Source organism: Syngnathoides biaculeatus, chromosome 1, assembly GCF_019802595.1.
Source record: "Syngnathoides biaculeatus isolate LvHL_M chromosome 1, ASM1980259v1, whole genome shotgun sequence".
Taxonomy (NCBI): domain Eukaryota; kingdom Metazoa; phylum Chordata; class Actinopteri; order Syngnathiformes; family Syngnathidae; genus Syngnathoides; species Syngnathoides biaculeatus.
Window position 1 is genome coordinate 12,502,179 of NC_084640.1, and position 27,913 is coordinate 12,530,091.

Here is a 27,913-nt window from a genome sequence, read left to right on the forward strand (position 1 = left end):
GGGATGTTTGGGAAGGGATTATACAGCAAATCAGTGCCGAGTGAGCTGCTAGATGTGTCCGAGACGAAGGTGAGAAGATTCACTCGACAGTTGGTCTCTGCTGTTGAGAGGAAGCAGCAGTGCTGACATTCATCTTTCTTTTCTCCTTTGAATACTACTTGCTCATGTGTAGATGGCCCTCATCTTGTTAAAGTATGTAATTTCTTTTGTTCTTCAAGGTCAAACTTGAGCAGCAAAATGTTTGTCATGGCTGCTGCTTGATTGTCTGTGCCAATGGTTCAACTCCTGAGTTCATGCTGTTGTTATTTCGCTAACGTAGACTCGTTCATGCGTGACAAACTTTTAGTATTCGACAAACGGAACCAGCCTATCCTGTCAGCACACTAAATCGCATTCATGATACAATTCCTTCACAAACCTACAAACTGATTGCTTTTGCATGGCTATTTAGCTCACAGGTCTAAAAGCACAGTTTTTGTTTTTGCATAATTCATGTCACAGAAGCGCAAAAAGAGGCCGTAGATTGCACATATTTTGGTTCAGGACTCAGTAGAAATGTGTGGAAAACAATCTTGTCAAACACTTGAACACTGTTGTTGTCAGAGACCATCCAGGGAAGGCAAATACTGCACTCACACATGCATTTAACCATCTTCAAATTAAAATCAGGCTCGGAAGGCAGAGGGGTAACATTGTGAAGTCAGAATTTGAACACTCACGGAGATGCACTAAGGCAAGGAAACCCAGAAAGTACATGAAGTCTGGGCTAGTAAATATCTCAAGTCCTACGACTACAAATACTTTTTGGGTAGTGCAGAGTACAGAACAGCTAAAGTTAATAAAAAAGGGCAGAATAGAGTTTACATTGGACTACTTTGACTTCTTTTGGTTCAAGTGTACGTGATAAGAATTCTGAAAATAGAAATTGGATCATCCCGAAAGAAGAAAAGAAGGATGGAAGGAACAAATAACCGGGTACAGAGGGGGGATATTCTACTGGTACTGTTACTGTTAATAAAAATAGTCACAATAATCATATAAATAATTCTAATTATTATTAAGTATTTATCCAAAGTGTCCTGTTCCAGATTTGGGTATATTTTGCTCTATATTTGATATAATGCGGCATTTAATTATCTATATTTCATGGCAAACATAACTTCTTATGTTTCCATAGACAAACCTATATTATAGCACCTTAACTTGCAAGTTGGATTTTTTCAGGGATTCATTATACATTGATGGCGCTATTATGGTCTCTTTTTTTTTTAATTAAAAAATTTATTTTCAATAACATATTTTTACACATTCCTATTCATGCAACAAGAATCAAATCTGAGAATCATGGGACGGGGATTATTGTTCATTACAGGTCTACATTTTCTCCACAACTGACTTGTAAAGTCAAAAGGGCCCTTAAGTAAAGTTTCTTCACTTTTCCACCGTGTGCAGTCGTCCGCAGGCCGCATGTGAACACTTAAATAGCCCAAGGTGAGAACAATCTCGCTCTTTACAAGGCTTAAGAAGCTGTCAGGCCTGCATCACTTTAGATGAACCATGTCAGTACTCGCTTTTCGCTTCTAGTACTCGGCAACAAAAGTGTCCCAGGTAATTTGGTCTAAGAAGAGAAAACGTGCTGAACGACGCGGGCCTCAGTAAATTGCAGTGAGCGTTCAGTCCAACGAGGCTAATTGGAAGAGCGGCCGTGCAGCAGGAAGGAAGACCTAATTCCTTGAAGGAGTTTAACCACTATGATCAAAGTGGCCCATCGTTCCCGGGGCCAAATATCAACTTGAGAGATGCTGTGGGATTTTGAACACGATTTGCGGGCATCAAAAATATCACCAAGCAATATGATGGCTTAGTCGCCTTTCTTTGAAAATAAAAAAAATAAATGAGGTATTAGTTTTATTCAGTCATTGCTGACTGTGACTCACCCCAGAAATTGCTTCATGTAAGTTCCTAGTACAACTGAACTAAATTGTGAATGGAGGTGGAAAAATCATTGCTTGCACATTGAGGTAGGAGTTTTTTTTTTTTTTTCCTCGAGATACAAGTGCTGATAAACATGCACAGCTGTACTGCAGAGATACAGACTTACTGTTGTACAGCGTGGTATACACTTTAAGGCACCTATATTGCAGATCGGAACGCCGGTAGATAAACCAAATTGCACTGTCGATCATCGTCTCCTCAGTCCTGCAGAACATGCCACACATCCACTCAGGCCATCTCCGCAAATGGCTTTTTCGAAAATCATGAAAGATGACTCAGACGCCGGAGAGCGCACTCCATCTCAGCGAGGCTTCGAACCTGGCACACTTAGACTGGCACCGTCGAGAACCTGGAGCTACTGCAGTGTATTTAGAAAGTCTTCAATGCGGTGACAGCCTTTTTCCCCCCAAAATGGTGTATTTTCCCTGAAAATTCTGCAAAGTTTTACAAATAATACATCTCGTCATGAGCATGTTGTTTCCACAGATCACGTTATACCGAAAACAATTTCCTGACTGATCACAGAGCACAATTCCAGTCGAATTCTTCAAATGGTGCCCAGCAGCAGGTACAATATCGTTGTGTGTTCAGCTCGACTGCTGGTTGCTGTTCTCTGCTGAAGCATGACATGAAATGCATTATGGAATGAAAAGCAAGATTCGCCCCGAAGATGGACCAAATGATGCTTTGAGGGCCTTCCCTTCAGTCCACAGGGGAACAATCCCCTGAGGTTGTATGTTTTTGTTTAAACTTGAGTGTGTAACAGTTTCATATGAGCATATGGCAAAAAAAAAAAAAAAAAAAAACACAATGCGCTCCAAAGAACAAAGGAAGAAGGCAAAAACTGTACAACTGTTTAAAAATTTTTGTTCAAAAGTGCATTGAAATAATACTAAATGATGTTTGACTGAAAAATAAAACTGAGAAGCATCTTCTGCAAACCAATTATGGCACATCCCAGATTTTGATTCGTACTGTTGTCTCTGAAGGTGTGATGAAGTTACGCTGTCAGTTTAAATCTGATCCAGGGGTTTTGGGCTCACAGTTTCAACCCTTTGGGCTGTGGGAGCATCATTGGTCCTATCACTGCGGTAATGAGCCCTTACGCCGTGAATGCTGATAAAAGACCGCACAGCTGCCCGCGTAAACTATGGCAAACTAGCATCTTACTTTTACACCTCACCAGATACAACAGCTGTGTGCACGCAAGTGCTGCTCTTTTGTATCTATGGGGGCATTGTGAGTATGTAAGAGTCCATCTGTGTGTGCGAGAGTGCCAAGGGAGAGGTTAATGAGGACCACTGGGCCTCGTTTAAGCTACCAGGGTTCACTAGTTGAAAAGCGTGCCTGGGCTCCAACCCCTCCGCTGTCCGGAGGCAAAAAAAAACCAAACTCACGGTCAGACCCAGTGGCTCGCAAGTCTTATCATTTCCACCAAACATCACCCCGGGGCTTATACAGATGGCTTAAAACCCAACCTGACCCTTTCGCTTCAGCAGCCCGAAGAAAGAGGTTGATGCGTCTAGCTGACATTTTCATGAACGAAGATTGTTGTACTATTCAATAGCTACAAGTTGGTTGGATTCTTAGACCACTGCTATCATGGATGATAGAATAATTTCCGCAATTTCAACACAAACAATTCAGCATTCACTTGAACACTTCGCAGCACCTGATGGGCAACCTGCTACCCCCTTTCATCAACGTGTCGGTGGACAATTTAAAGCTCTTTGACAACCGAAGCTACACAACCGCAGCCTATTTATAATTTGATTCCTATCCCCATCAGTCAAGGCTACGGAGTCTCCGCCGTCGTCTCGGTAACGTGCTTGTTGGCCAAGACAACGCAGTTCAGGTGCACGCACACGAGTGGACAAGAACACATCCACACGCAGAGGAGCCTCATCACTTTACAGTGATTTCCCGCTGGCCGACCAACTGCTTACCCATCTTTGCGGTGACAGTTTGACCCATGAGGCCAGTTAGATGCTCACTATTACACACTGACACACGCACACACACCTTTATATAGAGAGAGCTATCCTGAAACTGGCAGGGAACTCCCTAAAGCATTTATTGACTGCAGCGAGAAACTGGCTATTAATCCATCAAAGGCTAAAATGCCCGTCACGGTGTACTTGTCGTCTTAGAACATGCATGCTAATTGAGAACTCCAATGTTTTCTTAACTTAAATTGTAATCTAGAAGCCAGCAGTTATATGCACTTAGGTTTGCTGTGACCGAAGACCAGCATATAGAAAATACTTTAACAACAGTGTCTAGTTAATATTCAGGAGAAAATCAGAACATGTCAAAGGTCCATTCCCTGCGAAACCCTTCTGAACACAAGCTGCCTAACCTTCCATTAGAGCAAATTACCGTCACGCTGCGATGTCTGCTATTGCAACATCCCAGAGGCGAACCTGTCAGCATGGCAGAACAACGCAATAATGGAAGGAGCCAGAGAAAGACAGTGGGAATGACAAAGTGGAAGAAACAAACAACTTTGCACTCATGCCTCAAGTCCATCAATTAAATACTTTCTTCTGCAACCCACTTGCCCCTTTAGTCTTGGTGACAGAGTAATGACTTGCCACATTTGTAGAGTGCTGAAATTGCGTGCTGCTGGAACAAGACGGTGCCATGAGGTCATCAGAGGAAATGGAGAGAAAATGAAATCTGTCTTATGTCACTGTTTTTCTCTGCCAAGACCATCAACTTAGAGGACTTTTCTCTGGAGCTCTGTTATTGTCAAGTCCTTTTTCGAAGCCATTGTGCTCTGACTACAGAACCACACACACACACCGACAGGACTCGTGTGTATTCACTGAAATCAAATTATGACTGTTGTTTTTCATTGTGATTATTATTTTTCTTATTTGATGTTCTTATTTTCTCCAATGCAGAGAACATTTGCATTAGTGTAATCTCTTCCTTTGTGTGTAAGTATGTGTCTACTGCGGACGCCTTTGCTGTGTCCTTTGTGAATGATGGCTTTGCTAAAGTGCTGTGAAGAGAAACATTGGTTTGCTACGTCTTTGATTCATGACTTGTGTGAGGGGAATTTGCATAGCAGGCAGACTCCAGGCAGATCTGGGCTCTCGTTAGCCGGGTGGCTGGATACTTCATCATTATCATCAGGCTCGCCCTTCACTTGCAGCAATTCTGCCCTTGCTTGTAATCTTAAAGGGGATTGGCAGTAGAAGAAACAACAACGATCTTGAAAGTATCAAAAAAGTGATGGAAAGCAATGATTATTATTCAACGTGATCTCGTCAAGAATTCAGATGGAAACCATAGATAAAGTTAAGCACGATAAGCTGTTTTAATGATCTATTTTTCCAGCAACTCATCTTCCACTGTTGAGTCTTGCATTTGGGCATGTACCCACGGGGACCACAAAAAGGCCATTTGAGGAGAGCAGGCTTGTTTGAGGTACTTGCGTCAGCAGCAGCAACTGAAACCAAGCGTTTTCTGTAAATGCCAAAGAGACTTTTACATCTCTGTGGAGATATGTTGGCCTATCTTTCTTGAACAATTGTTATAATTCAAAAACACTAGAGGGTTTCTCTGCATGAATGACTTTTTAAGGTCATGCTACAGCATTTCAATTGGATTCAAATCCAGACTTTGACTTGGACACTCCAAAACCTTCATTTATTTATTTGTCTTTTAAGCCATTCAGAAATTGACTTGCTGGTTGGTTTTGGATCATCGCCCTGCAACAGAATCCAAGAGCAATTCAGCTTGAGGAAATTAATAGCTGATAGCTAAACATTGTCTTTAAAGATTGTCTGTTAAACAACAGAATTCATGATTCCAGCGATTACAGCAAGTCTTCCAGGTCCTGAATTAACAAAGCAGCACCCAGACCACCATATTATCACCATAATGTTTGATGGTTGGTATGACTTTCTTTTTCTGAAATGCCAGATGGAACTGACAAAAATCATCCTAAATTAATTTAAATTTTCTGTCTGTTAAACCATGAGCGATATTACAGGATTCAAATGCATTGCTTTCACAGGTAAATATGTTTCTCTCTCTCTCTTTCCCTGCCACTTACTATTTTTCTCTGTCTCTCCTTCTGACAGGCTTGCTGCAGTGCTTTCAGGGACGGTACTTGTATTAGAGGACATACTGACGAGAGTCGATCGATACAGACTCCCAAAGCTCAGCATTTGTCTGGGAGTTGTGTGTCTTTGTGTGTGAGAGAGTGAGTGTGTGTGCGAGAGAGACAGAGAGAGAGAGAGAGAGAGAGGAGAGAGAGAGAGAGAGAGAGAGAGAGAGAGAGAGAGAGAGAGAGGGAGAGATACTTTGTAGGCCGTGTGAACGTCTTCGTTTTTGTGAGTGAACTTGTTGAATAATGTCAAGATATCGGACACATACTGTTGACTGTTGTCGGGAGCTTGACCTGTTGATGCATAAAAATGTATACAGCCTCTATCAAAGTTTGGTTGGAAAGAAGTAAATAGAGTATATGTGGTTGTTTACAATCACTCTATATTCCAAGAGACATCTGCTGGACTTTACACGCAAGATGTTGCTCTTTCCGATTGAGAGGCTGATGAATTAGGGTGAGTCCAGCCAACGTCAGTCAATGATACATTGTACTTGGTGTAGGGTTGTTAGTTTCAACCCAGAAAAACTATCCAAGAGAATTTAAAGAAGTGAACTTTTTCATGAATGAGAGTTCACTTGTTTAGAACTTTTTTTGAAAAAAATCAAAAGTAATCAAAGACTTCAAAGTCAGGAACATAAGTTGGTGTCTTCCCCAAGGGCAGCTAGGGACCAAATAATGTTAGGAGGCATCCAATTTATACTACTTGAACCTGCATTTAGAAGTACAAAATTGAACATTCGTAAATTATATGTTAATAGCAGTCATGAATAAAGGCAGAAAACGAACTTTTCCCGCATGGCAGACAGGATGTTCTGTAGGAGACTGCTCCTCCTGTATGCTCACAAACAAAAGATATTTTAAATGCTAACTTTCTAGGTTTTTTTTTTCTCTCATTGTAATACTTCTTGAAATAATTTGCATGGTAATTCTCATTTGTTCACAGAAACTATTCAGCTAAATCCTCCATTAAAAACCTTCCACAATGTTTCTGAAAGTTACCAAGCAGTTTCAACATTTCCGCAGTTGTTGTTTTACACGAGTGACATGTGACTTGGAAAAGCAAAAAATACATTTTAACAAAGATAATTGTCACTGGTGAGGAAGCGTGTGTTTGTGTGCAAACGTGCAATGGATTCAAGAATATTTGTCGGGCTTGGGAAATATACAGCATATATGGGACGCTTCCACAGTTTCTTTTCCTCTATGAATATTTTACCATCACATAAATAACATTTTATTTAAAAGCCAGCTGTGCACATGGGACATGTAAATGGACTATGGCTCAATGCCAAGCGTGCTGCCATCATTAGAAACGAGAGATCCACATGAGGAATTTGGCACTAATGCAAAACCACAATGTGCCATTTGCAGAACAGGAACTGACTGCAGGAGCGTAGAACGTCGTTGCATAACGGGTGACTAAAAGGAAAGGTAACAATGGTAAGACTATAACTAAAGGTGTCACACCTTGCCCTGCTCTTAAATCCACCATTAGTAACTAGTAGAGTGTAACAATAGACTTGAAACAACCAGCACGCCAATAAATTCCAAGTGCATTTATTTTCAGCTTGACAAAAGAAGCAGACTTCAATTTATCCCTCCCCTTCAGAACACAAAGACACAGTGATTGTTTTTCCAATACCTTATTAGTGTCACTATTTATTTATTCATACCGTAACATACATTGTGAAATTCATTCATATTCTACACAGTATCCCTTGTCAATGTTTGGCAGACTGTGATATATAAAGTAGTGGGCAATGAAAGATATCAAGGTATGGATAATAGGGATCGAGGGTCGTAAGGAAAAGGCTGCAATATTCCAGGCTTTGAAAGAAGTAGTGAAATCTGTTGTAAAACTTGCAAGGGTAAGTAGTGAAGAGCTGCAAAGGGTGCTTTTAAGTGGTGCATTTTGTATCCACTTTGTCTTGTGATATGGCTGATTCCACATTAAAGCCTATTTTAGTTTCGAAGATCTAAGGTTTTTTTTCTGAGCTCTGCAGAATTTAGCTATCTTGTAAAAAAAAAAAAGACTACATGACTCATTTCAAACAATTCAAATAAGGATCGGGATGATTATTTAAAAATGCTTGTACAATTTAACTTGACATGTCTATTTGTGGAGAATCTTCCTAATCAGTTCCTCCTTCCCGAGTGGAACAATCTGTCATTGAAGGCAAACTAACGCCCGGGGCGAATGGTTAATACAAATGTCTTTATCGGATTTCTGTCTTATTCCCATCATATGCATTGTAGTATTAAAGTTAAATGGGGTTGGAGTTTGGTTTAGGGTTGGGGATAGAGCAAAACCAAACCCTAAACTTGTAATGGTAGAATACATGCAACATCCCAATTAGAATGCTGTTTTATGATCAAAACAAGAAACTCCATCCATGCATTTTCTTTGCCCCTTATCCTCACGAGGGTTGCAGGAGGCAGGGTACACCCTGAACTGGTTACCAGGCAATCGCGGGGCACATAAAGACAAACAGTTGCACTCACAATCACAACGAGGGGGCCATTTAGAGTCTCCAATTAATGTTGCATGTTTTTGGGATGTGGGAGGAAACAGGAGTGCCCGGATAAAAAAAAAAAAACCACGCCGGCACGGGTAGAACATGCAAACTCCACACAGGCGGGGCCAGGTTGGAAGCCAGGTCCTCAGAACTGTGAGGCCAACGCTTTACCAGCTGATCCACCGTGCCGCCAAAACAAGAAATTATCCAAGTAATTTAATAAGTTTGAACATTCTGATGGGATTGGCAAGCGTGGCTCAAGTAAAAATTAACAACCAAATCAGACTTCTTACGTGGATTTCTGTATTAGATTTGTAAATGTCTTTAAAGCGACATTTTGGTGGGGGGGGAATAAAAAACTGCTAAGGCACACAAAAAAACCACTAACGATAATAACATCCACCAACTCAATTCATCTCACAAAAACAATGCATGCATGTAAACAGATACTGTCAAGGACACTGAAAACATGATTGATTCTTCCTTTCACCCGCATACCCCAACACCATCTCCGTTAGAATAAACACACACGCACACACAAAACCATGTAGTGTCACCTCCACTGGCCCATTACATTTCCATGAAGATGATATCATCTCAGGTTGAAATGCGGGCTAGAGGGAGGAGGGCAGAGAGGTTTCACCGCACTGTGGGAGACTTATCGTGGAAGCGGCGAGTCACGGCTGAGCGGAAATGTAAGAAAGCTTTTGGAGACGAGGAAGACAGAAAGCCACCCACCAATACAGTCACCCACTCACGTGTACCCTCTAAACTCAAGGGATACGATTTCCTTGTCTTGTAATGATTTCTAAATTGGGCCTCTTTGCCCCGGGATATATTTAATTGCCACACACCGGCTGGTGATGCTAATGTGCACTGACAAAACGAGAGCGAGAGGCAGAAAGACAGAGAGGAACGAGTCACACTAGTTTTAAAGTAACTTTGACTTAGCAAGGACACCAGTGTCAGTCACAGAGCGGACAGCTCTGTACGGTTATTGTCTCCAAAAGATTGAGGGGGTTGTACATTAGCAGCGGTTTAGTGCCACGTGAGCTTGTTGTGGCAACACCATACAAACATGTGAATCCATAAGCAATTCTAATTTTTCGGCATGGTTTTTCTGCAGTAACTTTTGTTTCCTCGTTCTGTTGTGATGGATATGAGTGTCCATTTGTGTTCATGTACAATGTTGATTTTTGGTATGTACTGGACATATTTCTGGGGGGGATGGCAAAACAAAATTGTAATTGTGCCACATTTAAAGGGAATGACAGGAGCCGTTCTGATTGGTAGTGCATATATTTGGCTGTAAACACTACCAGTGACCCATCCAGGTCACTGTTGGATCTGCCTGGATGCACTGACGTACGAAATGACCGACATAAAACCACCGATGGCAGGCAGTCGCGTCGCCCACCACAGCCGATTTATGCCGGTTATGACAATAGGGCCCCACACCTCCAATCCATACTGTGCAAACCCAATTGTGATGGTGGGGTTGCAAGAGGAAGACAGGTGGAAATATGGGATGATAAAAGTGTTATTTTCGCCATAAAGTTTTCAAAGGGGAGGAACCATGTACAGTACAGACACATCAAAAGCACTACCCTGACCACAGAGTCGCCAAGAAAACAGATTTTGCAGGACAAAATATCGTACTAAGCATAAACACATCATCCATTTTTGTTATGGGGGGGATTGACATTTTTTATCATTACTGGAGGACCCATTTTATTTTCCATACAATTCCCGACAAACTGAGAACAAATTTCAACAAAGAAACATTCTTGGGTCCGTAAACATCTACAGCTATATGTGTTGCTTTAGTCCTAGTTTATTTTCATCCAGACCCCTGATCCAGTTCTACTGTGCGCACGTGTGTTTGCAAAGAGCGCAGCTGCTTTTCGAGCAAGTAAGCACCAAACAAAACAAATAGCTGAGAAACAGCAGTGAAACAAAACACGGTCCCGCTTCATGGCTGGCGATGATTTTGTAATAGACAACCTTTATTGCGGGTGTCTATGTGCATGAGTTTCCAAGTGTGTTTGGGAAGCTTTCCCTCCCTGTATTATGATAAATAGCCCTTGTCTATCATGCAAAGCTGTGTCTGGCAAATACATTCCCCTCACGTCATGCCAGATTAACACAAATGAGCCCCCTAAGAGAATTTTCATGGGTAGGAGAGTCAGGAAGACACTTTCACGTCAAGGACATATTTCGGGTAAACGGTGGGCGGGGCGGTAGACTTGCAGTTTGGCTAAGTTAATATTTGAATGTAGCCCTCATAAACATACAGCACAAAATTTACAATTGCATTAATTACATTGAGAATTAAATAATAATAAAATGTTCCCCCCAGATTAGGTCCCAACAACAACGTCTGTGCGTCTCTCTGTTGATGACAAAGACTTGTACATTCAAAATGGAGGCTGTCACCTCACTGACAACCACAAGAGTTCCATCACTTTGGATTGTTCACTATCATTCCACAGATCTTGCAAGACAAAAAAATGACAGTTCAGGTAATTATGCTGCCAGTAAAAAATCGTCTTCCACGATTGAGAGCATTTTCTCACGTCTGATTGCACACAGAGTCGAGTGACATGCATGGCTACACAATGTCATTGCTGCGGACTCAGGAGGCCAGCTGATTATCACATGGATCGTATACGTGGACTCGTCTGTGCAAACTACAAAATAAATGGAAAATTGTCCTACACTCGCATGGGTTGTGGTTTTTATGTTCACGTGCTGAATCAATGTTCATTTTATCATGCATTTTGTTTTACTGCACATGCAATCATTTCCTCATCGTTAAATGACAAATATTAAATTACATTTCCGTGAAGAGTTACTGACTATAGCAAACACTGTGACTATTTCTCATCGGGTGCTGTATATACATCTGACTAGATGAAAACGGTTATAGAGGTGAAATCATATTTGGTTAGGGGGTGAACTCAGCTAAGCAATGTGAAGAAGATTGGCAACAGTCTAGATAAATGACTTTGAATTTGTTGTCTTGCAGAGCTTTTTATTAATGCAGGTCGAGTGCCCCACTGTAATTGCTCCACAAATAATTTTGATCTGATCTCACAGTAATGTGTCAAGAGTATCGTTATTAATTTTAGGTGGAAGGGATTACCAAAATAATCATTGTTGTAGTCTACACAAACACATGATAACAAGGAATTAGCCCTTGCGTACCTTGTTCACCAATGTATATTATTAGATTGATTTATATTGTATTGCTCTTTATGAAAGTTGAAATGTTGCTAACTTTAAAGTGCTGTTCTAGGCAAAATATCTTAACTAACATTTACATAACCTCAGAATATGAAGGTTGATACATTCTGTACAAAGCAGATAAATCCCCGACACATGCAATAGTACAAGTACATTTATAGATACCATACAGAAGCAAGCAGATATCGAAGTACAATATCTATTAGCGTGCTCTGTCCTCTCATATCCAGTGGGATTTGAATGGTTGAGGAGCCGAGAAACGAGACAAAGGTTAGTTCTGAATTTGGCTCGTGCCTTTCTGCACCTCGTTAAAGTTGTATGATGCCCAAAGGTGAGCGGCAGCGACGGCAGCGTAGATGAGACATTTTAAGAGCGAGTGGACAAGTTTGGAATTTGGAGTGACGTGTCAGCGAAGGAAGATGAAGTGCTGCGTTGTGAGATCGCTGTTAAAGGCACCAGCGGGCCAAATTAGATCCCCCGCTGAGACCCCCACCACCCCTCTCCCCCTCTGCGTACTCGGCTTGGGAGAGCACATGCACGGCTGGGTGACAGGGTTTGAGTGTATGTTTGCGTGCGTGTGCGCAAAGTGGATGATAGAATAACCTCCAAGCTGCAGTATATCTCATGAGGCCCGTGCTGCTCCCGAGTGGTTGTAGAGCAACTCGATGGCGATGAAATACACAGATGCATGACCACATCTCACGCTCCCTCTTTCGAACACACATACACACGTTCTATATCACTCTCTGGCCCACTCACTCTCAGTCAAGCTCTCGTGCCTTCATGTGATCGATTAACTGTGGAAAATGGCCTCGCATCCCGGAGTGCACCTGTGCCCATGATCGTGTGATGCCATCCCCCAGAGGTCTGTATTTTATAGTGCGCGCGTGTGCGTTTGCATGTGTGTCCGTCCGCTTGTTGACGTTCACGTTTGCGTGACTGTATCAAAATATTCTGTCAAACTCCTACCATTCAAATCCCAATGGCATGTCTGTCATGTTGTATGAACCTCTGTCTGATTTGTTGTGTTATTTTGGTACACAAAGACATTATGTAAGAGGAAAACCTGTGACAGGAAGTTGAAACGAAAACATTTGATTCGGACAAGAAATTGTTGGAACACAAGCTACCAACCACCTGCAAAAAAAAAAAAAAAACTGCGTACTGCTTTGTACAGCCTGTGACAGGAAAAGAAATAAATTGCACACAGATTCGCATTTATGAAACTGTATCCACAGCAAGATGGATTTCACCCTGTAAGGTAATTCAGAGATTTGTCTCAAAATAATACATTATACATGTTTGAACATTATTGCTGAAAATGTGCAGACTGAGAACTATGTAGTATTCAGTTGCGGCGCTATTGAGATAAACTTAACCTTAAATGCTGTAAAGTGATGCACCTCAGGTACGTCATGAGTCACCTCCCTCCCTCTCTTTAGCAACTTAAACACCATGCAATTAGACTCTTGACTCATCCCAAAATAAACTGATGGCATGGACAATATAGACCGCCTCGTTGTTCTCCGTGCGCTCACGCCATGCAGAGAAAGACGGAAGAGCAATGGGTGGAGGTGGTGGAATACATTTAAATAAGTCTAAACAGTTCAGCATGGGAACCAGGGTCAGAGACTGGGATTGCTCCTTTAGAGTGCCTCGTTGTAATCCGCGAGTGTCTGCCCGTCACCCGAAGAAAGGTGGAAAGACCAAGAGAAGCAGGAAAAAGAAAGTTTGACTTGGGTTCAGGCTGCTGTGAAGAATAACTTGATTTTTCATTATTTTGATGCTACATTTTATGTTGTATGTATCTTTTATTTTGCCATTTTTTAATCATTCAAATGTGGCATTGTTTTGTCTGTATTGTTTGAAATTTAGACAGCATTTATTTTCACTTTAAAATTACTTTAACCATGTTCCTTACGAGCAATGTTATCGACGTCAAAGCAGGACATATTTAATAATAATCAATTTTATTGACACAGCTGGCCGTGATTTGCAGTGTTGTCAAACTGCACTGCATTTTATAGTGACGGGTTTCCAATAATATCACCCTATTTATATTCTGAGCATAATCCTGCATCTCATTATTTGGTGCAGCCATATCTAATGAAGTATCTGGTTATTTTCATTGGAACCTCAATTTTGATGAATTACATTTAAATTGCTTCAACAAGAAGTTTGTTTGTGCTGCTTATGAACCTACAGCCAAGGCAGAACTGTAGAGACACAACCGCACCGATGCACAGAGAGATGCTTATCGCGTGTGTATGTGTGCGCAAATAAGTGCGGTGTGTGTAAGGGCTTTTTCCATGAGCATAAAGAGGCTCAGTGCTGATCCCGGTCAGAGAGAAACCCATCGCATGAGCGCAGAATACTAATCCCGCCGCCTTAGTTCACCCGCCGCAGACACCCCTTCGCACATGCACTTTTCGCTCCTTCATTTCATTTGTTTTGCCGGGTAAAGGATACAAGTGTCGAAAGGAAAAACAATTACTCACGTTCATCAACGGAGGCGTCCGTTGAAGAACGGTCATTACTCACAGTCAGTGTGTTGGCCAGCCTTATTAGGTTATTAAAACACCTGCATGTCTTTTATGCCTGCACAGCACACCGCGTGAAAACAAATACCACATCTCAGCCATGCTGACATGCACACACACACATGCACGCATGACCAGACACACACACACACACGCGTCTCCTCTTTTTATCAGGAATTAACTTCTGTTCCATTCCACCAGAACCTCACTACGTTAGTTTATCGGTTGAGAGAAAAAGGAATAGAGGGAGAAACTGCCACGTAATGAGAATGAAAAATGTTAATTATTAATTGTACGTTATATTCCTGATAATATTTTTTAAACAGCAGTAGCCTGTAGGCCTTTTGGTAATTGTGTTATTTTGTAATAGTTTAAGACAGAGTGGCGTCGCTCTCTGAATTTTTAATATCAAGCAGTCAGAGCAGTCGCAGCTGGCAAAAAAAAACGGACTACGCTCTCAACTGTTTGACATTCAATCATAGGATGATTGTGAATGGGGCAATAAGTGGCAATTGATACCACGCCAGCCTTACGAGGTGTCAGCTAGGTGAACCACTACACAACCAATGGCCCTTTCTGTGTCTTAATTAGGCTATTCACATTTTACGCTAACGTCAATGTTTGTTTCTTCCCTCTCAAGGATCAGTCTATGCCAAAGGACCCTGTAAGACTAATTATTGAACAAGGTTACTGTGCTGTACGTGGCATGTATCCAACTTCCAAAAGATAAGTGTCAAGGATACAAATCCGTTGAGGACTCGTACCGCAATCATTTTTTTTTTCCTGATAAAACACATTTGCTCGTGAGCTTGCACCTGACTAATGAGATTGTCTTACAAAGACCAGTTGTGTTGTGAAAGTTTATTGCTTTTACAGTTCTTTTTTTAATCCAGCACAGCTTCCAAACCAGACTTTACATCACCCTAACACTTGGTAACAAATCATGGGGTAGTGCTAACTCTTTGATTGTTTTTTTTTTTTTTTTATTTAATCTCTAAGGCAGTCATGCATGAGGCCAATTTTGAACATTAATTTCTTCTCACACACACACATTGTCTCTTCCCCATTTACTGCATTTAGAAAATAACAGCACTCGACAGACTGGAGGCAACCTTCCTGCCAACCCTCAAAATTTAAAAACAAATGATCTCTATCTGTGTGTGTGTGTCTCTCTCTCTCTTTACTAACACACCAGGCAAACATCAATATCGGATATCCAAGGTATCAGGTAATCATGATAAAGAATCGATATATCAGCCTCCGACAACAACAACAACAACAACAACAAATAAGACAATAACTAAGCCCTGCTTGTCAGTAGCTGGCACTACACTACACATTTAGATCAGAAAGAAATGCTTTTGGTTCAAATTTGTCTGTCATTGTGTTAATTAAAATTTTATCTATTAAAACTCTGGTGGTATCGGTATTGAGGAGTACTCAAGAGTGAGTACTTGTACTGGTATCGGGCTAAAAAAGGGGGGGTTAAACAATCTTAAATATAAATACATTTAGGTCTAAGGATAAAAGTACAACACATTATTGTTCCATCTAAAATCAGAATTCCTAAACTGCCCATACTTCAGCTGTGATCAAATGAAATGATAGCAGTTGTTTGACTTCAGTCTTTTTTGGCCTTTGGGTACACACACATCAAATGCACACATGCATGTGAATCCCCTTGCGTTATGTTTATAAAGGGACTCTGCTCCCCTTTTTGATGCATTGATGTATGAACGACCATGTGTACGCGCATGGTTGTCAAATATCATCTTGTCGTAACATTGCAAAAATCAGCTCAACGCACACTGTCACGCACGTGTAAACATTCATGGACACTCAATCATATGCAGTATGTAAACCAAAGTGTTCAGAACCAAATTTCCTGGTCCACAAAGGAAGGATTGTGGGCATCTAAAATATAGATCAGAAGGCTGAATTCCTGATTAGAAAATCTTTTTGATGAAGGGCTTACAGGGCCCACTTTGAACTGATTATCTTAATTAAAGGCCATCATACAAAATTCAAATGCTGCACTTGGGGAAAAATAATGTGTGTACACCCTGAGATAATCAACAACACAGGCATTTCGTGTATTGGCTATTTTCACGTTTAGCCCACTATTCAAGCCATAGCAATGCAAAATGCAGGTTTGAGCTAAGAAAGAATGAGTGATATTTGTAAAAAACGAGTATATTGTATGCAAATGATGCAGGTTTGTATGTTGTGGTGCAAAATGGTCAGCATACAAGTATGCTGTCATCGTTTTTTACATGTGTATTTTTTCACGAAAACACCGTCTTACCTTGTCGAACTTCTCTGGGCGCTATGACGATTGCGTCTTTAGAATGGAGTTCAGTCACACAGCAGTCATCCGGAACCAGTGAACCGTTGCTGAAACTGTGAGGTGATTCAGGTATCAGCGGGGTAGAAGGTGGCATGATATTGTGATTTGGACATATGCAGCCCGTCTGTGTCAATCCACAACCATCCCGTGTCAGGACATCCTCTTCTTTGCGGTCACCAGTTCGTAAACATTCCTCAAACCATCGGCATAGCACGCCGCAGGTGAACTGACTTGAGTTCTCGTTGTTAATGAGTAAAACCTCCACCAGCCTCATCTCCAGTAAATCCTTGGATACCTGAGGTTGGTCTGCGGCTGGATGTCTGCTTAAACATAGTTGCACGAAGTTCTTATCAAACTGCAGGAAGGAGTAAAGAGCATCCGAGTTGGAGTGGCTTCTACAGAGATCGATGACTTCTTGATCCGGAATTGAAGTTGCCTCTAAGTGAAGCGGGCAGCTTTGATTGGCCAGGTGGTGATCAAGAGAAAGCAGCATGGGGGAGTACGTCCGGCAGATTGAAGGATGGCGGTTGAAGCGGAGGTAGAGGGAATACTTGGTGGGATCCGGGTTTTCCAGGGACCAGGAGCACCCTGGAGCCCTGGAGGGGAAAAGTTCCCTTAGGGAGAAAGAGCCATAGAGCACCCCAGCTACCAAGCTGGAGCACGAAGTGGAAATGGGTGAGGGGGGTCCCGCTACCCCGGCACCGGGGATGACATCGGTGGCCCCATAGGCAACGTTGGCCAGGGCGGACAGAGGAGCCAAAGCGAGGGCGGACACAGCAGCCAGGGCCCCAAGCGCAGCCAGGAGAGAGGACAGCACAGACAGATACACCCCACCAGCAGTTTTCATCCTATGACATTCGTCCTGCAAGAGGAGAGAAAAAGGACAAAGGGATAGATAGGCTGTTGGAAATGAGACACATACAGGCAGAGATATTTTATTATATGGAGTGACCATATCTTAATCCACAAGGATTAAGATATACTGTGCGTTTCTAAAATCATCCAGGATCTCATTATTTCCATGAGCGCGTATTATTCTGCCCCAACGCATCTTCTGTTTCTCTTTAAGTCCTGCTGTCTTGGCCGCCTTTTCACTGACTGTTCATGCCATCCTTGCGCGATTTTCAAACATGTCAATCACCCATGATTCATCAATAACTCCGCGCATGTAAATGTTCCTTCATCACAAGCAGCGGCAATTTCCACACGTGTGATCAAATGGGAAGATGCATTTGAAGCAAGAACAACCAAGCAGCTTTCAAATATTGAAAAGTCCACATGGAAATTCAATATATATATATTTTTTAAAGCTTTTTTATTAGCGTAGGAAGCTTTGGACTAAAATTAATTCACACATAATTTAACAGCGCCACTTGGGACAAAAATGTCATCAATAAAACTGATGAAGCATACACTTATCCACAGTGGATCAACACTTTGCTTCCTCATAGTGACGGCCGGTTGTCTCTTCAGAAAGAGCGTCCCACTTCCCCAAGGAAGATGTTAATGAAACACAACAGTACGGTACTTAAAAGAATTCATGCAAATGTATAAAAGCAATCCAGCACTGAACATACAAGTCCACAGGGCCTGGATGAAGAAATTCTAAGTGTGCTCATTTTGAACATGTCAAGAGATGACCCCAGAGGGCGTGGATAGTCAGAGTCACCACCAGTCTTGCACAAGTGAGCTGACAGAAACCAAACAATGCCAAACTGAAGCCGAACACCATGATGTCATTCTTATGGATACGCAGTAGAGTTGTGGAGTTCATCAAAAGGTTTTGTATACACGTTCACGTTATCACTACTGTTTTGATTTTGTGGTTTGGAAAACAAGAGGACCGCTTTAAATGACAACTTCCAATGTCATTTACAGACAGAATCTATTCTTTAAAAAGAATTAAATGTAAGACACGCTTGAGGACTCAAATAGAGCCAAGTGGATTCTTCACAATGTTTTATATACTGAATAAGAGATTTTTTTTTCTCAATGAGATGTGTCTCTATATTAATAACTGTATGGTACAGTTGGACACGAGAATGTCTGAGGCATCATGTTATGAATTGTGCTCAAGGCCAACTCGTGACGGCGTTCTGGGAATATGCTGGGACTTTGAAATACACGTAGCATGAGCTACTATATACTATATGATTCCCAACCAAAGACACACGTTCCACTAATGATCTGTCCATGAAGTGCTTTTTTTGGGGGTATCTACTACTAAACCCAAACTTACTTGTAATATATATTTTGTTAATTACAGTTTTAATCACATGAAGACTTTATCTCGTTACAGAGCTATCAGAAGTCAAGTTAACATGATATGTCAACCCGCGCGTAGGTCAACCCAACACATTTTACGGATGAAAAGAAGTCAAAAGCGTTAAGCAAATTGTTTTTGGGACAATGAACAATGAATATTCATACATGCAAGAACAGGCCCTAAAGTGCTGTCTTCAGCTCCATTCTGTCCCACTTCACTCTAAAACAGCACTTTACTGTGGGCAGCATAAATATTCATTAGCTTGGATGTCTTCTTCCTCTCTTCCACCTTGACATTAATGTTATCTCCGAGGATGGCGAAATAAGAAGATCCCCTGTTCTGTCTCGCTCCGCTCTCCATCTCCTTTTCCGCCGTGTCTTCATTCTTTAATACACTGAAGTGACAACGTGACTCATCTGATGTTTGTCTTTGCTGTGAAAACCAGTGCAGCACAAAATCAAGCTACAAAGAACATCGTTTTAGCAAGATGGTCGCACATCCGAATTCACAAAAGAGTGTCAGGGCCGCGCCGAAAGAAAAAGGCCGGGGAAGGGAGAAATCTGTTCAAGTTTAGTTTCACAATGAAATGATGTTTTGCTATCTTAACCTGGAGGTGTTTAATGGAATTGTGCAAACACATTTTTGTCCATTCCTGTGTTAGAACGACAGACTGAAATGTCTTGTTTTGTTGGCTATCTGTAGTGTTTTTTAACAAATATTAAAAGCCTCTCATCTATTTAGTATATGCAAGGTCTTAAGAAAGAGAAAGAGAGAGGCTACTATTAAGACTGTTGCAGTTTGGACCTCATTAAAAAGTAGGACTATGTTATCCAAATATTATTTACATCATGACTATTTTTTCTTCTGTTTTTCTTTCCAATTTGTCTTGTATATTACTCTGTAGGAGCGTGATAAAAGACAAGATGCGTTCAATTAAGCGCAAAAGATTTAGCCCAGTTGAAATGAAACGTTAGTATGCCGCTTGTTTGCTTTGCGTGTTTATTGGTTAGTTTGTGTAATCAACCACGTCAAGGCCGTGCGTTTGCTTCTCATTTTCAGAAATGGCAATCGAGCTGAGGGGGTGTGATGGTGTGAAGGAAAAAAAAAAAGCAGGGCTAAACGCATCTTTCCAGCAAAGGGCAGAGAAAAGCTTGCGCTGGCATCTCGCAATTGATGTACGGTTTCGATGAAACGAGGCAAAAATCGAGGAGCAGGATTGCTGGGCGTTAACAACAAAGTTAGGTTTTTTTTTTAACATCTGACAGATCAGAAACACTTCGGACAGGATGGCATAATTAGTAAGACATTTTTCATGTATGGCTTAACTATCAATGTACACTTCTTGAATAATCATTAGCTGTATTTGCTTTCCTTGAGCATAGTACAGTCAATGGATATATTATATTTTTCTCAATTTAGTCAAGAAACATGGTTGGTTATTAGTAATGCTCAATAGGGGAACTGATGTTAAAGTGGTATTGTAAATTAGATTTGTTTTATTCCAATTTGATACACACACAATTCATAGAGCTATCGAGCATCATTTTACACGACTGAAGTCATTTTGTGAAACTCATAAATCCTAAAGATTTTGATGAATGTTTCCTTGAGTAAGCGTTGGTGGTGGTGTTTAGAAATGCCAATAAACTAAGGGTCTGGTGGCCTTTCTGTACAAATTTGATGATAAAGTGGTTTAGCAGAACATAATGTTGCAGATGCAGAAGCATATGTCAGACTTGGCTTTGCAAACACCAACAAACTCACTCGGGCATCTTCACACCCTTAACTTTGTCTAGTCGGGGGGAAGGAGGGGGGCATAAAACAAAAGGTCACCATCTGTTGAGTGTTTGAATGGAATCTAATGTGACACACGTGCATGCAATCATATCCCACTGGACTAAAGAGTGAATCTGGCTGTCCCTTCTTTTATAATTTCATGCACGCTTCCACAGCGGTGTGTGCAAGCTTGTAAACATTTGCATAAATCTGAAACGGGTGGTCCAGCGACATGTAGTGTGTCCACATTTGTGGTGTCATTGTAAAATATACTTACCAGATTACCGTAGTTTACAGCAGCCCTCCTAATACAATACACAGGCACATGAAGTAGTTTGCAAATTCAATGTCATGCGGATGTAAGAGGAGTAGTCAAAAAAATTTAACTAAAGTCAAATGTGGCACCTCCAAACAATTGATACTTAGTGATAAAGGACCACTCATGAGTACATTTTGATTTCTTTTTTTTTTTTTTTAAATCAGACTCATTAAAATTCAGATTATCTGCGCGTGAATGTCCACTAGAACATGATTATATGAAACATGATTCCGAAGTTGACCAACAATATCATATTGGATAAAAACAATGTATTGAGGGCAAATCAGCCAAAAAAGGCGATTAACGCCCAAAGTAGAAGTCTCTTTGATAAACCGGAACAAATAGTTTGCACAAGAAATAATAGGTTGATAGATTAACAAAAGTAATTGTAGTAAAAAGTAGGTTGGATTATAGTATAATTTATCCAAAATCCTACTTGAGTAGATGTAACAAAATAAATGCAAGATATTACTACGTGCTAATGGAACTAGAGCTCCCTAAAACAACATTATAAAGTACTTGACTGTCTCCATGGTGACACTATATTAATATGTATCTGCCATGTTTGCGTTAAAGTAAATTAGACATTAATATAGAGGAACCAACATGGTGAGAAAAAATTACAGAGCAGAGTCTACGTGCAATTTTACACATAATATGCCAGCTACTCTATTTGGAAGTCAAAATCACATATGCGATAATTATTTGTTGTCAGGATTTGCCGACAGAACAGACAAGTCACATTTGCTTAAAATGTGACTATTTGTAGAAATAACACAACTTGAAAAAATAAAGATACGACAGAAATCTTTTATTTCAGACTCGGTAAAGAGGCAATCATAGCTTGCATCTTATTTGAAGAAAAAAGAAGGGTTCGATCAAACAACGATAAAATATAAGTGAAATAAACCTACTCCAGATTCTAAATCAGGTATGTCAAAAATAACACTTGAAAGAGTTTAAGCATCTGAATAAGACAAAAAGAATCAAAATGAAGCTTTTCGTTTGAAAAATCATTGATGTAGCAGTGAAGAGGCCATTCAATAAAGCAATTTAATCAGATGAAAAAATGTTGAATTAATGCAGTTTTGGCGTCAGGAATTGTATAGAGTAATAAAATAAACAATCCAAAGTCAATCTCTCAGGACTTTATGTCTCTACAGAGTGCAGGTAAGGAGGAAAAATGGGGCATGGAGGTGGTGAGTGGAGGCATGGGGGGGGGGGGTATTCCGTGAGTTTCTCTGACAGTTTGACAGGCCATGCATGTCAGACTGCATCCATTTGTCAGTGTACACGCACATGTACTTTGTGAACCGAGTGAAGCTACGTCCGTCAAACATGGTGTTTTTCTTTCACGGTATGTGTGTGTGTGTGTGTGTGTGTGTATATATATATATATATATATATATATATATATATATATATATATAAATGCATGTGAGTTTGTGTTCTTTCTCAGGTGGCTGGAGACCAGGGTCACAGAGTGTGGTCAATGTTTTAATGAAAGGGGTGGGGGGGAACCACGCATACATACATGAGTGCAGTCTCGAGAATGCTGAATTTATTAAGTGGACATATTCTGCGTCCGCCTGCCTGGACATATTACACAAATGTACGAATAAGAAATATCCTGAGATAAACCCTGATAGGGCAGCAGAAATGAATGCAAATCATCATATGCGCGGCTTTGACAGCTTTTATTTCTGGCGCAGCACCAGCCAAAGTGGTGGAATAACTTACATTTCCACTAATAAGGAACGAACAAGCTAACGCTGCTCACTGATCCAAAATAACTAAACCCAGGATGGGAGTTTTATCTGTCCAGCTGGGAAGCAATCAAAGTTCATCGACGCATCATTCGTGTGTGCGTGCGTGCGTGCATAGCTGCACTTGTCTTGCAATCATTTCTCTTTATGTAACGTTTCTCCCTCTCCAGCTGTAGTGGAGCACGTTGCCATTTCTTTTCTTTCAAGTGTTGCCAGCCAGGCTATTTATTTCATTATCTCCCCGTCCTCTCGATTTCCTCCTCCTGTTCTTAGGACTGAGGATCGAGGCGGAAGCTGACGCCGTAGGTGCCGGTGTGTTCTTGTGTTGTGGAATATTTATGGGAGGCAAACAGCTAAGCGAGGGTGGGAGGGTGAGCGCTATCGAAGAATGTCGGATTCCAGTTATTATTGTAACCCCCCAATAGGATGCATTCATCCGTAGCACACACATTCATTCATTCATCGTGAGATGTTAAGTCTGAGAGTTACTCAGTAATGGCGAGTCTTCGGATAACGTATGTAAACGTAAACAGCGTGGCCTATAGTAGCCGAAGCAACCTTTGCAATGGCGCTTTGATCATTTGGAGCGCATCTCTACCAAACTATACAAATCATCCTTACAGTACAATAGTGCTGAGTGTAATTTTCTCAAGAAAAACGTGGGAAAAATGTGTTTTCCACTGTGGGAGTAAGACCTCGCTATAGTTATATATATGTGCGCTGTAGGTGGGTCATATATTGAATCAGGTAACACACACACGTATCAAGTGCACATGCCTCAAACCTGTTAAGCTCAATCGATCATGTCAGCAAAACTTGCACTGAGACCTTGAAGGCAACATGATTTCACCAGGCACCTGCATGCGCAATCTTTAAATTTGTCTGACAAATGTCGGCCAGATGTTATCACTGAAGACTGGTGAAGTCGTTTTTAAATACAGTTTATGACCAGCATTCATTTCCTGTCAGAGAGAGAAAGAGACATGGGATGATCCGGCACCATTTCAATGTTCTTTTAGTATATTTTGTTATGTCAGATCCTCCCTGCTTTTTCACTTTGGTGAGTCAGAGGCAACATTAGTTTACTTTGCCAATAAAGTCTCCATTCTCTAAACTTTAATGGCCTTCGCCTTCACTTTTTCCTGTTTCTTTTGTGTTTTTATTTTTGCAGCGTTCACCTTTTCTCTTCAAATTTGACAGCTGCCTTGAGGTAAAGAAAAATATATATACACAAATAAAAATAAAAAAAAAATCCTCCACCATGTCTCCCTTCAGCTTTCATTTCTCTCTTGGGTTGAACAGAGTATATCTCGTCTTTATCCAGACCTGTATTTCGCTAGGATATATTTTCCACCTGCCTCACGCATGATTGAGCAAGGGGAGTGTGACGTTTGGTTAAAATTGATTGGGGGGAAAAAAGTAAAATATCATGCTTCGCTCCAGACTTGGCATTGCTTGGGACTGGCACGGAGGTTTGAATTCATTCGTGGGAGGTAGATAAACAGATGGCGACATCAAAGTCTCTTGGGGGATAAACAACGCTGTGTTAGCGTGTGTGTGAAAACATGCCTTTGAGCATTTTATCCCAAGAACATGCCTGTGCATGCATCTAATGTCATAAAAATGAAGCATTTGTATATTTAATGTATTCCTGGCTGTATACATAACTGACATCTTGAGAGCCCCGCTAACTACCAAAGTCAAATATTGAGCCGCTCTACGATGAATGCTTTGAAAAACACAAAATGTGAGCATGCTGATGAAATGTCAACATCAAGGTCCTGCAAATCGAATAAAAGCATTTGAGTATGACTCAAAGTAAAAGCAACAGAAATGGATTGAACCTTGAAGCGGAACAAATAAAGATGGAATACTGTGTGAAGTCAGCCTTCGAAAAAAAAAAAACATGCAAAATGTTCAAGAATACAACATGCAACACTATTGTAACAAAAAACACTTCTTCAATAATCTACCAATAGTACGTTGTTTTGTGCACAAAACCCAACTAAAATCTCATGAGAATACAGGCCAAATGCCGAAAGTGTTCAATTTGCTCTGGAATGAGAAAAACAAAACAAGCACAGCTGCAAAATATTGCCTGCTGGTTTTATGAATATCCTACATAATTTGATGACTGGAGGTGAGTTCATCGCATCTCCAGAGACTTGATGGAGGGAGTCGAGTTCACTGGGAAGTCGGATGAAAAACTGCATTTTCATAGTCGGTCAATGGGGAAGGGCTGTGGTTGACCGAGTCGACAATCGGAATGCGCAAATGTTACATTTAAAATGGACACACATACGGAGACCGATAGAGATGTTTCTCAGTTTTACAGTCATAGTATAGTATAGTTTTATAGGGTTACAGCGGCCAGTTCATTCATTCAACTTTTGTGGGCATTACATACTGACTTGGTTTAGAAACCAATGAAAACCACTTAACCCAAATGTCATTACAACTTTTAGCCTGCTACGTCATGTATTCTAAATTTCTGCCTATCTCCTTTGTAAAGTTCAGGTTCCCAGAAATCGATGCTGTATAGCTGTCAAACCAGATCCATGTTTTGTTTTTTTAATTGACAATGAATGAATTATTATTCAATATGTCTGAACACAAACCCTAATCCTACCACAATGCAATAAGTGTACATGTAGTACAGTCGCCCATTATTTTTTTAAAGGCAACGTTGAATGACAATTTGTCCTTTTTCTGTCATTTTAAAAGTTCTCTAAACTGGACCTCAAGAAAAACCCATTTTGATGGATTGCCACTATTGTCCAACGGTTGATTTTTGTAGCAGAATAGAAATAACGCCTAATGGAAGCCAGTCGTAAAATCAATCCAAACATTGATGGCATACTTTGGGGGAAAAAAAAGGTTCTCAAGCGGTACAGGCAATGGCCATTTTCCCCACCATTCGTGGTGTAATAAAAGTATTTATCTTGGTGCTCGCGGGATTAAATATTTTAATGCTTTTAAGAATTTTAAATCGGTGAAGCTACACAAAGGGTTGACCTGCTTTCCAACCTGCAAATTACCTTCTGGTATTGAGACTTCAAAGACACGTTGGCACTCTAGTACAGATTTTAGTCTTGTGGAATTGATGGAATGGGAGATAACGATGAACCCAATTCTAGTGAACGTATCCAGTCATTTCACATTTAAAGAGCCTCCAGATAAGAATATTTCAATAACACTATAGTTCAGTGTTTCCTTAACTTTTTTTTTGTGTGCACTCCCGTTTTTGGAGATGAAATTTTCAGCAGTCCCCCTGACACCACCGGGGGTGCACGTCACTCCAAGCAATTCAGAGAGATGGGGAAAAGAAAGGCGTCAAGTAAAAAGTGATATATTCTCCTATGTAAGTCACGGAAGTTATGAGGATGCCGAGAGAGGGAACAAGAAAGGGAATATGAGACTGAGGAGGACGCGTGAGAGTAGGTGGTTGTGGCATGCTGTCTCTTCCTGTTGACCACACTCTTATCTCAAGCTGCAGACTGGCAGCAGCCAGAGAGGCCTGACAAACAAGGCTGATTCGGGATCAGGGGAGAAAAAAAAATGAAATAAAAAGCAATTTTACAAATTCAGCAGCACAGCACTGTCATGTCAAACCAGTTTTTGGAGTGCATTTCTATCATCACTAAGCGAGCAAAGAAGTGAGGGGGTTTCTGTAGATTGCTTTCGTTTGGTTGGATTTGTTTGTCTTCCACAAAAAGAAACTATTTAGGAAACTAACTATAATTGGAATGAAATTTGTGTGAGCAGTGTTTGCGTCTTTCTTTTCTTGTGGACACAACCTAAGTCATCAGATGAGGGTCATGTCTTCATCCGCCACATAAAAGAAAGACTTCAACATGCCGTGTTTTCCCAAAGTTTTAAAGACTAATAGAAAGGCTGGGTGAAATAGTCAAAATAACATCCTTTTGGAAATAAAGGTCTCGTTATTATCTTGGAATACTCTCACCTCTGAAGTACAGCTTGCCATTACCACATTCTGAACAAGGCACATGACTTAATCAAGAAGACAGTTGAAAAAAATACAAACTAAAAAACTAAGGAGGCACACACGAGTGAGGTCAGTGACATAGCCTTTTCCTGGTTGCTTGAATAAAAGACATCCACTTTAACAGGACATCCATCTGCCCATTATATGCAGCACAATGCTTACCTAGCATGTGAAAGGTCGCACAGAGCTGGAACCGATCCAGGCTTTCACCGGAAGAGCGGCACGAGAGAAGTGGAAACGAAAATATTCACCCTATGTAGAAATTTGTCTGCACAAATGTTTGTGGCTGTTTGTGGCCCCCCATGACCAGGCCTCCAAAATCTACATGTGAAATACTGCTTCAAGCAATGAAAAGGTCCATTTTCTATGGTATGTCATCTTTAAAACTGACGGGAGAAGCAAAAAAAAGTGGCGAAAGTTGTCTCACAGATTTAAGTGAGAAATTGTTCAATGACGACGACTCAACCATTTCTTGTCTGACTGGATTCCTTTATGCAATGTTGGTTCCAAAGATCACAGGAAAAGGTTGTAATCTACCTTGTGTTCATTTTCCCGTCATGTTGCTATCCGAAGACAGAAGTGCCTTCACAGCCATCGACATGAATCGGTGGCACTTAAGCAAAGGAAGGCATACGCTTTTCTGAAAATACCCTTTTCCGAATGCATTGAAAATGACTGTCGACACTTGAACCGCAGATTGCCACCCCGTTTGTGTGTGTGTGTGTGTGTGGGGGGGGGGGGGGTGACAAACATCAATCTCACTTTTTATGATATTAAGATAGCGGATGAATTTTAAGGGATGGAGATCTGTTCGGCCTGGTGTCTTGGCACTAAAACTGAAATGTGATACCTTCTGATCGGATGAAAAAAAAAAAGTCTCTTACATTTAGTTTAATGGCATAATTGGTACAAAAAATGCACATTCGTTACACAGCTGTGTCAACAGCATATAAGGTTAAACTGCATTCTTGTTAAATGGAAGTTCAACAAGTGATAATGGTCCCTCTCTAAAT

The 27,913-nt window shown here is 40.9% G+C and overlaps 1 protein-coding gene across 36 annotated transcripts in view; it reads right to left on the reverse strand.

Moving 5' to 3' along the window:
* Positions 1 to 27,913, reverse strand: part of adgrb2 (adhesion G protein-coupled receptor B2) — a 296,094-nt gene that overhangs the window by 74,959 nt on the left and 193,222 nt on the right. For 31 of the 36 annotated variants that reach the window (XM_061816759.1, XM_061816839.1, XM_061816819.1 and 28 more), the window contains one exon: positions 16,726 to 17,629. The exons of the other annotated variants lie outside the window; for them this stretch is intronic. In XM_061816759.1, the coding sequence (XP_061672743.1) occupies positions 16,726 to 17,614 (889 nt within the window). In that variant the 5' untranslated portion in view covers positions 17,615 to 17,629. The remainder of the gene's footprint in view (positions 1 to 16,725; positions 17,630 to 27,913) is intronic. 36 annotated transcript variants of the gene reach the window in all.